General features: G+C 45.1%; 1 protein-coding gene across 1 annotated transcript in view; it reads left to right on the forward strand.

Moving 5' to 3' along the window:
- The window catches only part of IA-2 (tyrosine phosphatase IA-2), a 687,617-nt gene that overhangs the window by 564,911 nt on the left and 109,132 nt on the right, over positions 1 to 13,574 (forward strand). Inside the window, exon 14 of the mRNA XM_050187564.3 lies at positions 9,049 to 9,237. Within this exon, the coding sequence (XP_050043521.2) occupies positions 9,049 to 9,237 (189 nt within the window). The remainder of the gene's footprint in view (positions 1 to 9,048; positions 9,238 to 13,574) is intronic.

Below are 13,574 nucleotides of genomic sequence, written 5' to 3' on the forward strand. Positions count from 1 at the left end.
CCTTTCATGTCGCGCTACTCTCGCGGGTTTATATTTTTAATCTTGTATTTCGCTTGATTGGAAAGTCTACCCTCGCGTTACAATCGTGGTCGCGTTGCATTCGAGTAAATACGGTAACACCCGCATATGAACTTTGTTGAAAACATGATCGGAACCTTTAATAAACGAACCGCCTTTCTTGCTCGAGCCATCGTCATGATCGCTTTTTGGTGTGTTTGTGCTTTCTGATGAGACTCATCCAAGCGTATGTGAGTCTAATACAATTTTATTTTGTTAATAGGCAATAAATTTATGATCGAAACATGTGATTAAAACAAAATGTTTTCGCGTTGCAAGAACCACACTTCGTCAGCTTTCGTAAAGGGTCTGAGAGGGAGGATGGGAATGCTACGTGTGTTAGCCATTGTATACAATTGATAGGCTTAGATTAGCGGGTGCAAGAAACTTGAGTTCCGCTTGCATACGCAAGCCTCTTGGGTCCCTGCAGAACCAAGCAAACTTTGGGTTCTTGAATATGCGAGCTCGCTTGTGCTCCTAATCTAAAACTCTCTAATATGCAGAGAGCCAGCTGGGCCACATTTCTTAGCTTTTGGCTATATTCTCGAAAAACGAAATATTGTTTCAGCGTAGTGAGAATTAAGCAGAAAGAGTCTTGTTTGCTCCATCTTTTCCTTTAGCGCAAAACTATGTATCGGTAGCGAGCCGCGCACGCCTAGCCTTTGAATAGTTCCTGTTCAAATGCTAACATCAACATGGAGCAAATATGTGTTCCAGCTAAGATACTTAACTATTAAATCGATTTGATGTAAGCCGATTAAACCGATTAATCTGTAAGTTGTAATGGCCGGAAATGAGACACAGGATTCAAGCACATGCAGCTCGCGATAACACTTATAAGCTGTTAGCTTGTTACCTATGCTCCTTTCCTGCCGCCGAAGTAAACAACTCCGGCAGGCAAGTTTGACGTGGCATATCTATGCGGCCCGAAGGACCTAAAGAAGCAGATTGAAATCTCATTCTTCTGTTAGAAGCGCCCTTGAATTTATCAATCAAAGCAATTTCAAGTTTACTTTTCATTTGTTTGATTGCCCAATTTTAGCCTGATTGTTCTTTTGCCAGCATGCCGCTCAAGCACAGCAATGGCTGCTTTATCAGTGGTCGTGTAGATGCGCAAATGACAGCACAACTTCCTAGATGAAGGGAGGAAGAAACAGCCAATAGTCGTCAAATGCCCGGCAGTGATGACGCTGTTAAGTTGTTATCTTGTGTAATTTTGCGTAGGCACGCCGTCGAAGAAAATAATTCGATTTCAGCTCTGCAATAAAGAATAGAACGGTATTTCGTTCGTTTTCCCATACACTTCACGCGTTTTGTTCGTATTTGCATAATTAGCTTACAGGCTTTGGGAAATGCAATTTTGTGTCGCTGTCGACATAAAGGGCCAAGCGAAATTTAGCGCTGTTGTTATTTTACTGAAGCAGCTATTCCATACGAGTATTCAGTTACCATAGAATTTACTTTGTAGATTATTCACATATGTTCATACCTGGGTCTACTTTTCGTTTCTTTTTTTTACATTTTTCTTTCGTTATTTCTTTTTTTTTTTCAGACAAGCGCTGGCATTTGTAAACGTCGCTTTATTTACGGATCGTGGGCAACATTATCTCGCTGCTTATACACATAACTGAATATTTGCATACGACCTTCTGTTTGCCATAGAAAACGTTTTGAATGCGATCGCATTGCGCATAGCTTTCTTCGGCTCCTTTTGTAATTCAGCGCGACCGTGACGATGTTTACAACACAAACGTAAATGTTGCGTCCCCGCATTGATGTTTCTTTTGTAAAGCTGCTATCCGCCTCTGCTATCCATTTCGTTGCTACGCCTTTCGTCATCTAGCGCGAGGTTATCGGAGCTACTGAATACATCAGTTCTGTGAAACAAATTTCGTCAACCTAACCAAGAAATGCAAAAAGAAACTTTTTATGAGAGAATTTGCATAGCACTTGCAGTTTGTCGACGTAATTTGTTGTCAAACCTGGTGTTCGAGGACGAACTGACACGCTTTAAATGACACATTGGATTGGCCCGATTGTCAGCGCTTTGTAACATTTTAGCGCACAAAGGCTGCGCGGCAGCGCTGGAAGCTAAGAGTGCGTACTTTGCGACCTTCCTCGTTTTCTTTTTTTTTTTTCTTCTTTTTTGTCACGACAGCTTTGCAATGAGGGCCCCAATAGCGTTGTCTGCTCGACGAAAGCCAATGCTAGCTTCTTTGCAGCCTGGTAAAGGCAAAATTGTATATGCTTCCCAATAATTCACACGTAAGAGAGAGAAGGCGCCTACATCGTCTATGGGCTGTGCTTTTAAGAGCTACTCAGGCGAATACCCCGGTTGTGAAATCCACACTAAACAATCCGGCGGAATCCCCCCCTCCCTTCCCCCGTACTATTAATGCTGCGAGACTTGTGTTTACTTTCATTTGACGCCGTTGAAAAGCGTCGGAGCTCGTCTGTCGAGGACGAGCTCACACTAAGTGCAACATATTCACTTCGTGTGTCAAGTCTTCATTGCTAAGCTGCCAAACATGAGCAACGAAAAACTAAACCAAGAATATATAGTTACTGTAAGAAATCAACGCCGAACGGAGCACCTTTCTAGCTACGAACATTCGCTTTCGATCACTGCTTAAGTTTCTGTTGTAACCAGCCGTCCAATAAAGGCACAAGCGGGGCATCTCGTTGTTTGTCTTTGTCTTTTCTTTTCTGTCTTACCATTGACGACAGCAAAAGTAGCAGGTCTTAGTTGGTTTTGGAAAACTTTGGCGAAGCGCTCAGTGAGGGAGCGTGCCGGGGCGTGTTATTAGCGTAACAAGCCGGAGTTGTCGGCGCCAATTTGCGGCTGGAGCGCGCGTGGCGCTTTGCGTGGCGCCTATGTTTTTTTTTTTTTTTTTTCTGTCCCTGGATGTCAGGCAGTGTGATAAAGACGCCCGCCGCCATGCAGAAAAGCGGAAGGGGGGGGGGGGGGGGCGCCAGTCTCAGATAAAGCGGGTGTGTACCGCGGCTGCTGCCAGGCGGCGCCTGTGCAAAGAGAAGAGAGCCTTGATTGAACGCGCGATGGGTACTGACACTTGTCCGAACCGCTGAGCGTTCAAGTTACTTTCAATCGCGCCGCGCGCGCCATCCACGTTGCGTGGAGCTGCAGTGTACAGCGTAAGCGCGCTGCACAGTCCTTTCCTGCCCACGCATGCGTAGTCTCCGACGACTGTAATAAACCTCCCGCCCGCACAGCAGCATGGTGAACAGTAGTGGCAGCGTCGATCGGGCTTGCGAACCAGCAGTACGAGTAGTCACGAGAGAGAAAAAAACAAGAATGACGCATGGGCGGATACTGTATAACGCTGCTCCTCACTCGTGGTAGTGGACCAAAACTGAAGATAAATATGTAAAAAGCGAGAGAGTGCTTTGTCTGACTTTCTTAGGTTGCGCTTTTCTTTTTCTTTTTTTTTCGCGATATCGTGATGTTGACTGTCGTTACTTCGACATGTTCTGCCACATTGTACGTGGGCAGGCGCAACTGCGGTGCTCGTGCACCTCGTTGAAATCCTTGAACACCCTTGAATTTGGAAAAAAGAGAAATCATGAGCCCATGAAACCCTTTAAAAATCAATATGCGGCTTGATTTCCGTGAAGACAGGGGTCTCGGTGACTTTTGGACATTTAGCAAAGAGAGAGAGAGGAAAGGCAGGGAGGTTAACCAAAGGCGATTTTTCGGTTTGCTACCCTGCACTGAGATGGGGATATAGTGGTTGGAAACAAGGCTTTCAAAGTAGCAGACTCTCTATAGGAACTGTGCAATACACACGTCAATCGGGAAACAATCCTAGATATTTTGTCTGTTGAGAGTGTCCATAAGCGATTGCAATGTGGCGTGTCCACAGCCCCCGACGACAGACTTTTAAATAACTGTTGCCATCACGGAGCCGGACAAAGCCACATCAATCGACTGAGCTGCGCCGCCATTTTGTTGTCTTGCTATTTGGTTCACATAGCAGCCATCGTGGCTCCGTTTTCGAGCTCTGTGTTCCAGAAATGCCTGGCGGAAAGTAGGTTTCACACACTTGGTTTAACACAACGAGTATTTTTGGCTGGAGTTGAACACTACTAACCATCACGCCAGATGGCGACTAACATGATTGCAATGAGCGAGTCAACTTAGCAAAGAGCGTTAAGCGTGCATCAAATTCAGCAGCTGTTTAGCTGCAAGAAATTGCAGCTAAAACGAAGGCTATTTCACTGTTTCGCAACGTACGTCTACGAATAAACTTCTTCCCTGCCCTTGAATTAAGGCCTTCGGCATCCTCGAAATCCTTTTATGGTCCTTGAATATTGAGTCAAACGTTCTGCACGAACCCTGCACACCGCTTTCTTGAGTTTCCTCTTCAGGGCACTTTTCATTAACCCTTTTTTCTCGCGGCCGCAACAGCTACTGTGCTCCCAAAATGAAACAAGGAAGCGGTGGCAGAGACAAAACCTTTTCTGCTTTCTGCTGCCGTACATTCGCTTAGTGTTTATCGCGCTCTCTCTCCCTCACATACAGCCACCTCTTCGCGTACAGGCATCTACGAACGTACGCAAGCGCGTTCACACACAACCAGTCACGTGTTCTGTGATTGTTCTCTCGGCACTTTAAGCCAACCCGGGTGGTCAAAAATGAATCCGGTAGTCCCCCTCCACTGGAGCGCTCATCACGGTCAGGTCGTCGTTCTGGCACGTGTAACCCCAGAATTGAATTTAAATTGAACTGACTGACGTCTTGGCCGCGCCCACCACATCATCAAACGTCATATCAGGCGTTCATGTAGCACCCTATCTGCAGCTGGTTTCTTCACCTCCCCGTTGGCTTAGTGCTGTTTATTTACTATTTTCTTCGTTAAAGGGGCGTCAAGCGAATGAAGTTTATTCAGCTTACAACCGCAATGGCTACCCTAGTTCAGGTAGCAGTGAGAAGAGTGGAAAGGAGTGGGGAGGGGGGATGTATGAGAGATAAAGAACTGTCACAGTTTCAGAAAATCCAACACGAAGGAAACGAAAAACGTCCACGACATGCCTTCGTTGTGGCTGCTGGTGTTATCACACCTGCTAGCTGTGAATTTCGAGAGAGAAAGGAGAAGTTAGCTAACGCGACTGCGCTCTTGCGCGTTTCATTCGCCTGTCTCCACGTGGTGGCAACGGGCTGCCGTAGCGGCGCGGCGCGACCCTGGAAGCGAGCTTTTCTCGCTCGCTAACCGAGGAAGGTGACTGGGTGGCACTCGATGTGCGCACGCCGTCCGCCTGTCCATTAACGGTGCCATTTTTCTCGTACGAATGGCGATTCCCGGCCGTCTCGCTGCTTAATTTCAAGTCCTTTCGCTTCGCTTACCGCATGCCACCGCTGTCGCCTCTCTTTGCCATCTTCTTTGTTCTTTCCTCGCGCTCCTTTTGTCACCCGTGAAGCCCTTTGTGGTCCTTTTAACGGTCCGGCTGCATGCCAGCTATTGTTATTACCCCGCTTACTTGTTTACTTGAGGGCGTTCAATCTTCTACTCTTCCACTTTCCTTTTCTTTCATTTTCTCCTTTCATTTTTCTTCCTTCCTCTTTCTTTTTCTTTTTGAAGAGGAGGCGGGATGGATAGGAGTAAAAGAAAGAACACTGCCACTAATCGTGATTCACGGGCAAGCTTACTCAGGTTGCGGAGAAACAGAGTGCAACAGCGTTTGAACGCAACAGAGGAGCAAAACAATAGCGCGAAGCGGAAATATAATCACCCGAGCGTATCTCTTCCGTTAGAATGAATCACCACTCCTCGCGTAATGCTAGATGCTACGAGCGAATCCATTTCCTTGGTCAGTTCATGTCACCTCGGCACATCTGCATTCATTTAGGATGACGCCCATGTGTGCTTGTGAACCAACACACATGCTGCCATTTTTTACCTCTGACATCTCCTCCCCCCTCCCTAGTGACCTTTTTTCCGCTTTGCCTTACTAGTGTAGCGAACCGTGTACCAAACCATGTGCATACCTGGTTAACCTCCTTGCCTTTTCGACTTTATTCTCTTGCATCAAGGCTGTTGATATCTTTTTTTTGTCGACAAACAAATGTCTCTTACTTTGTCCCTGTAACCTGTCGTCATTTGTTTGCTGCTCATAGTATTCTCAAATTGTCTTTTCTGTGCATATTCTTCGCATTAGAAAAACAAACATCAGCTTCATCATGCCTGGTAAACATTCCGGCAATAACTTATCAAGCTTACCTAAATCATGTCCTCTATCTTTATCTATCTTATTTTCTTTTTGCTCATTCAATATAGCTCGAAGTACGTTTGTGGAACATCGCCCAACATGTGCAGTTCAAGAATACCAAATTGACTTTAAGAGTAATACCACCTAATATATTATGGATAGCAACTTTTCTTTTTCACGGATGTACCTCCAACTTGCGGATTTTCAAGGAACTCCGTTTCGCCAATTATAAGTGACGACGAAAGGAAATATTTTAGCCAAGGGTATAACGGAGACCTGTCTGGCCAGGTAAGGTCATAGTAAAGCAGTTATAGATCTTGTCACGGATCAAGAAACGACGAGATTGACGTTTCGGTGCCCGTATGGAAACCTTCTACCCTAAACAGAAAAGTTCTCCTTTTCTGTTTATAGAACAAGGTTCCCTTGTTCTGAAAACAGAAAAGGTAACGTAATGAAAATAAACTGTAATGAATTCTGTAATGAACATAAAATTATAACCTAGCCCAATAAATTATGTGCAAGGTTCCTCAAAGAGTGTAAAGTTTCTCCAATAAGTAAATGCTGGGTTTCTTTTTCCCAGCAGCGTTATAGAAAACATTGTTTCTTCCTTCGCTTTAGGCGCCTGCAATTTAAACTGTTGTAAACCTTGTGTTCTCGGCTCTACTTACCAGAAAACGTTCGGATTACGCAAACCACGCGTTCGTAGCCATAAAAGAAAACCTCAGTGCTTACTTCGGAGCTTGCTTAATCAATTTAAATTAGTTTATCGCCAACTATTCCATGCATGGTCGCGGCTGTTATAAGGCGCCTGCGGCGGTCCGGCTCGTAATATCCCCTTCTATTTATTTTGTAATGATTGTAAAGAAACCATAATGAGGCCAGAAAGAACCATGGCCTGCTTCTGGTTTTAGTAACTTTTATCGCCAGGAATCTCAATTCCGCGTTCAGCCTTGTGCTGGTGTTGAAGAATATTACAACCTGCGTGCATTACTTGGGGAAAATACACGAGGGACTTGTTTACGAAGTGCAGCGCTCCTGCGAAATTATTTGCGAAATGTCGGAACTATTGCTTTGCATCTGCATCATGTAGTCCTTTTTTAGTCGCCTGTGGTGGTGCTTGATACTAGAAGCCAAGCTCAGTTTACGATGCCTTGTTGTCGATTCATTTTCGTTTCTTCTAGACCGGCTAAAAGCGAAGTCAAAGACTACACTCTTAGTTTCTAAGCCTGTAATACACTCGGCCATGTGCGGCTCCGGTGTCAGGTCTCTGCCGCCTGCGCTTATTTTTCCTCACTGCAGTGGGGAATTAGCTGCATTATGCCGAAGAACAAATTAAAGAAATATCACAGACAACGCTTATGCCCATATATCCATGAAACTCGGTAACTTAACAGTGTCGCAGTGTATGTGAGAAAAAATTCCCATTATGACGTATTTCACAAAAATCCGCGTCCGCGTCACCTATGGAGTCATCCTTTCAGTGAAGAAGCCTAGCGCGATAGACAAAGGTTAGTTAGGGCGAAAGACAGAGCCACAGCACGAGCGCAAACTAACAACTGCTGTTTATTGAAATAAACGTGATAGCACACACAGGTGCAAAATAACTAAAGATAATCAGCCAAGTAATCAATTTCTAACTTCTGCAGCATCACAGACGACCTCGAAACGCACATGTCATCGCACTTGTGAATAAAGAAAGCTTCGGTCATCTGTCGCACATTTTTATCTCTGTGCTTCGGTGGCACTTTTGTACCTGACAGCAATGGCTTGCAATCTCTTTCATAACGGGATGTCTCGTCTTCTTCGTCAATATGAAGCACCAACTCGCTGAGCGATTTCTACTTCATTTCTTCAGCGTCAATATTCACTCGCCAATTGAAGAGTCCTTTGTTGCTCTTAAGGAAGGCTTTTTTTATTTTCATTTGTTGGGAATCACTGGTAGTAATCGCAGCGCATTTTCAGAAAAATATGCAGACGTTCTGTGGGCTCGTAACTTGCGCGCCACATGACCTCAGCATCTAGCAAAGGATAACTCACCAAGAACTGCTGGAAATCTACTTTCTGGCACCTATACAGCAACAGTCTGGATTTGTTGCGACAACAGCGCTACCTGTAAAGGTTTTCACTCCAACAAATCTTAACGCGACGTGCTTATCGAAACCAGCGTCCTAGATGTAGCACAAGCTGTTGTCAGCCGATAGCGATGTGGATTGAAAGCCCGCCAATCTTGTTATTGTTTGCATGCTTTGCGTACTGGTACTACATCGTGATTTAAGTATATCGGCCCCTTATTAAATTTGGTGCAAACAAAGTTACGTACACGGCTCTAGAGCGAAATGCTGTGTGTTATGTCGAAGCAGATCTCTCTTCTATTTGCAAAATAAACTCACAATAGTTAATGTCATCACTATCAGATGCTTTATACGAAACACATCTGTTTAGGTGGACTTACTCAACTGTTCTTTCTATTCCTCTCTTTTGAGCCAGCTATTGGGTCATGGGATCATATATACGATATAGCTTTAGCTTTAAACGTAATTTGAGTGGAACGCATTTATATCTGAAGTACACATTGAAATATTGAATTCAAATTTAAGTGCTCATTTTCGTTTTATTTACGAATGTAAGCGTGGAGTTTTTCACTCCATCACTGCATCTGAATCGGTCGCCCCCTACTAACTATCACACTGCTTTCGTATCGACTACGTCTTCAACCGAAAATCAGGTCTACTCAATCTAAGCAACGTTTATTTCCTCTTCACGCAGGCACAGCTGGAACTTGTGCGTCCCAGCGATGGTCGGATGCTGGTGGCAACGCTAGTAGCCTGCGGAATCGTGCTTGTGCTGGTGGTCGCCGGATCCGTGGCGTACCTGGTGCGTCGTGCCAGCCTGCGATCCAAGGAGAAGTTGCACGGACTCGCCCAGCCGGACACTGAACCAAGCCAAGACTATCAGGTGAAACCCTCTAGAGGGTCGTACTTGTCTATCCTTTTTGCATGTTTGCTGTCTTCGTTGCTTTCTTTTTTTATTTATTTTCACGCATACGAAGGTTCGTACTTTGCACACAGCACAAACGCTCAATCTTGGGATTCGCAATTAAAGCATTGTTTGCAGGAGCTGCCTAGACGCATTCTTCTCACCTATATCTCGTTGCTGCTTTTGGTATGCCAGGCACAGTGCTGAAATATTTCCTTAGGACAAAACACATCAGTCGGGGCTGAAAAAAAAAACGCCCGCACTTAAGACATCTTTCAAAACCAAGGCCAATAACAAAATATTCGTAAGAAAGTTAACGATGCAACCTCGACATTAAGATACCAAAACATTTGCCCAAAATAAGCTTTAATGTCAGAATCGCAGTCGAACATTCACTTCCATCGGAGTGACTGCCTTCACCCAAATAGAAAGTCTTGTAAGAGATGTTGCAATGTGCACATAAACGAGGGACGCAAGTGTAAGTTTAAAGGCCATGACCAGGAAGGAATTCGGAAAGTTGAACATGCATGCCTAGACTGTGTAGTAAGAGAGAAGGATGAAGGCAGTGAGTAAGTACTTAGATTTTAGAACAGGGGAACGTTTATGAAATAGTGAATTTCGCTGCTGGGATCGCTCTTTATATTTAGCAACCTCACCTATGCATACCACAGACATTGAGAGAACCGAGCATAGCGCATTGTTCTCATCTTTCAGCCAGTGATTTATTAAGCTGTGCCAAGTATTCTGCGCCGAATTATTCTGCGCCGAATTATTCTGCGCCGAATTAGTGTGACAGCATTCAAGGTACAATTTGAAAGATTGGCAGCCAATATAATGCAGGACGCAAGTGTCGCTACAACGTACGCGACAATATTAGGTATTCCTCTACTTGTGGCTGTCATAAGGGTCTTTCGCCTCCATGACTGTTGTCGTGCAGATTAATGTTCAGAGTCTCAATATTGGCAGAAAACGCTAAACCGTGCATGGAAGCATCAAAAACAATCAGTACAACGTAAATCATGCAAAATACGTAAATACCTCGTGTTAGATTCTTTAATGGACGTGCAAACGTTGTCTGCCCCAAAAAATTACTAATTTTTCCTCTATTTCCTCTCAACACAGACAAACAGAAACACGGCGCTTGCGCGCTTGCATGAAAACACATATGCCGTGTAGAAGTTGGCTTCTTCTAAGTAATACTTAATACGTGGCAAAGCACGCTTTACAGGAAAGAACCAAGACTATTTTGAGCTGGTTTTGTTGTGGACTTGTACTTTGGCAGTGAATGGATGACAGAAACTTAACGAATTGAGGCAGCACGCGAGGGAAAGAGAAATTATGACGCCTGCTCAGTACCTGAGTTGCGACAGATGCTAGTACTATACAGTTACACAAACGCTTTTGTGCACCGCTGTCTAGTGGCCGTAGGACGACCTAAACGCATGTAGCACTGCCTTATTCTTGCTGGAGCGTGCCAAAATGAAAAATAATACTTGAAAACTGCACTAGCAATATTTTGTTAATATAAGGGGGCAGAAATCTAAACCTTGACACCTTAACACCTCGTGTATCTTTTGTGATGACTGAGTTAATAATTAAACGTTCTTATTTCAACACGAAAAAGAAGTAAGATCAAGAGAAGAGAAGTAATTACGAGGGCTTCAGGGCCTAGAGCATAAACATATTCATAAAGGGTCTTGCAGAGAACCTTCCTGGTCAATGTGAACTAGCCGTTATAGTTCTCATCGCCTGAACCACAGAGAAACAGTACATAACACGTGTACACAGTCTAAACGTCCAATATTCAGCATTCCCAGAAAATTCGCTTGTAATTTCGTGTAGTATGACACCGTATGATACCAACATATGAAGCACCTCTGCCATTTCTTCGTCGGTGGCGCCATGTCCATATCAGCTGCTCTATCACTCTGTGATTGACGTCATAGATGAGTGTCTACCGGTTTTATTGCCGTATTAGTTCTGTTTATTCCTCAGTGCGACGAAATCTTACTGTCTATGGATTGAAGTGAGCGAATCTTTCCAAGGCTAGAAACGGAAGTTCTTTGTCCCGTTGTGACTTTCCGTTGTTTCCTTTGGTTCGAGCCGATGGTTCCGTTATGTCGGCAGTTGGTAGCGCAGCTGCTCCTCAGTCCCTCCGTGAATGCGCCACGTGGTGGCCAACATGTGTGCATGTTCATTACCTCAAATTCGACGGCGCATGGGAATCCGGAGGATTAGGATGTATATACCTCCGCCTTTAAGCAGTTCGCTGTATGTGAGAAGTATTCCTTGCGTGAAGCACCTAATCTTGCGAATTTTCCTCAGGTATTGTGGTACTGCAGTAGATTGAGCGTGCGGATGAATGATATAGATCTGCTAATTGACAATAAACTCTACCGCGCAGCGTAGCGTCTAATCAATGTCAAGTAGTTCCAAGCTAGGTAGACCCTTGTGTTCTGGCCGTTCACTGGAGACCCGGCCAAGGCTTCCCTACGCCAACTGTGGACTGAATTTTTGGAAAGCACAAAATAAGTCATTTCATCTCAGACCGCAGCCCACGCACTTGAGTTTTTTCGCGAGCAATGTCCAATTGCCTTCCGCAAAGATTACATTTTTGCAATAAAAATGTGAAATGTAAAAGCGGTACTCGGTTGTAAATTTCATGCATCTCCAAACAGTATTCAAATTTTGGCACATTGAGAGTGCACTATCGTATACGCTACGTACTCTTCCATGACTTCGAGCTTCGGCTCCAAGAAGAAGAAAAAAAGGCACTTTTCTTATGAAATCAGGCCACGACTTGCGGCTCATTTGCTTTGTGTCAAGAAAAAGCAATTATGGGAGAAAAGTCAATAACGACCTCATTCCTCCTCTATCGTTTGAATGATTTAGCATATGACACAAAACAGTGGCTCCCCTGCCACTGCCCATCTCTGTCTACGTATCTTAATAGCTCGGGCACCCTTCCATCCCGCATCTCTTTCGCGTAGCCTCACTCGCTCAGACTGCGGTTTCCTCTCGTTTCTTAAAATGCCACCGCATACTTGAAAGCCAACGCAGGGGGAATACAGGAAGTATCTTTGTTTTAGTCAAATTCCCTCCTCACTCTTTATCGCTTCCTGCGGTCTAGCCGCAGGTTTCTTTCCCCCGTACATCCCCACCACCACAGCCCACAATCTTGATGTTTTTTTTTACTTGTTCTTCTTCCTCTAGTTCGCACAAGCTTGTTGGTCCGCCGCTCTGGTAGCCATAATTGAAAATCGATGGGCCCTCTGGCCGATCTCCTCGGCGGCGGTCATCGTTTCTCTTTCCCCCCTCCTCCTCTCCATCCGTGTTATTAGGGACAGCGCTCCATCCTGTCTTCCCCGCCTGTGTGCCGCGTCTGCCGACGAGTGCAGTGTCTGCTGCTACCGATTCTTGGCCCAAATTGACGCATTCCGGCATCATCACCAACACCTTCCCCCCCCCCCCCCCCCCCATCCCCCTACATCCTACTCGACCCCCTGGTTCGCTTGATCTGCACGGCCACCGGCCTCGTCTGTGACGTGGTCGGTGCCACGGTCTAGAAAGCGCGCGCGGAGGCAGATGATTCCCAGCGTGTGTGTTCGTGCTGAACTTGCTTCCAATCAATGCGCTGAGATTCTAGCTTTAGCCAGGAGCTGTGTATGCGTGCTTCCTGTATTTTCTTGTTCTTTTTCTTCTTCCCGTTGGCATTGCGTTTTTCGGCACAGCTACTGATTGCGCGAAGTTACTTGCTCCCGTCACGAATCTCTGCGCGGCTGCGTTCATAGAACATCTGACGTACAGCCCTCGTTCTTGCGACAGGTGAGTTTTTATACCCCTATAGAGGTTTATTCATTTGAATGCAAGCGATCGTCTCTATTTGTTGTTGTACATTGACAGTCAAGAGCATGAGACGAGAGATTGTCATATTTGATTCATACTGTCGCCGTTGCGGGAAATCACGATTTGTTTATCTGGAACAAGCTCGGTTCCCCGGTCATCAATCATCTCTTCAAAACAAAAAAAAGAAGTAATAGTATTGCAAGTCACGCTGTTACCTCTACGACCTTTTCGGCACGTCTCTAGAGCTTTCAACCGCATTTCATTACTCTAAGTAGTTTTCCGACGCAACAAGCGCTTCCGTCAAAGCACAGCGCGACTACCGTAATCTTTTTTTCTTTTTTTAATGCTAGAAAATACAAATCGTCCTTCGCTCACACTCGCTTTTATTACGTACCCGGAAATTCACCCCGCGAAGCAAGAAGTGCGCGGCGCTTTTTGACGCTTTCATCTGCGAAACAAACGGTTATGTT

This window comes from Dermacentor andersoni, chromosome 2, assembly GCF_023375885.2.
Source record: "Dermacentor andersoni chromosome 2, qqDerAnde1_hic_scaffold, whole genome shotgun sequence".
NCBI lineage: Eukaryota > Metazoa > Arthropoda > Arachnida > Ixodida > Ixodidae > Dermacentor > Dermacentor andersoni.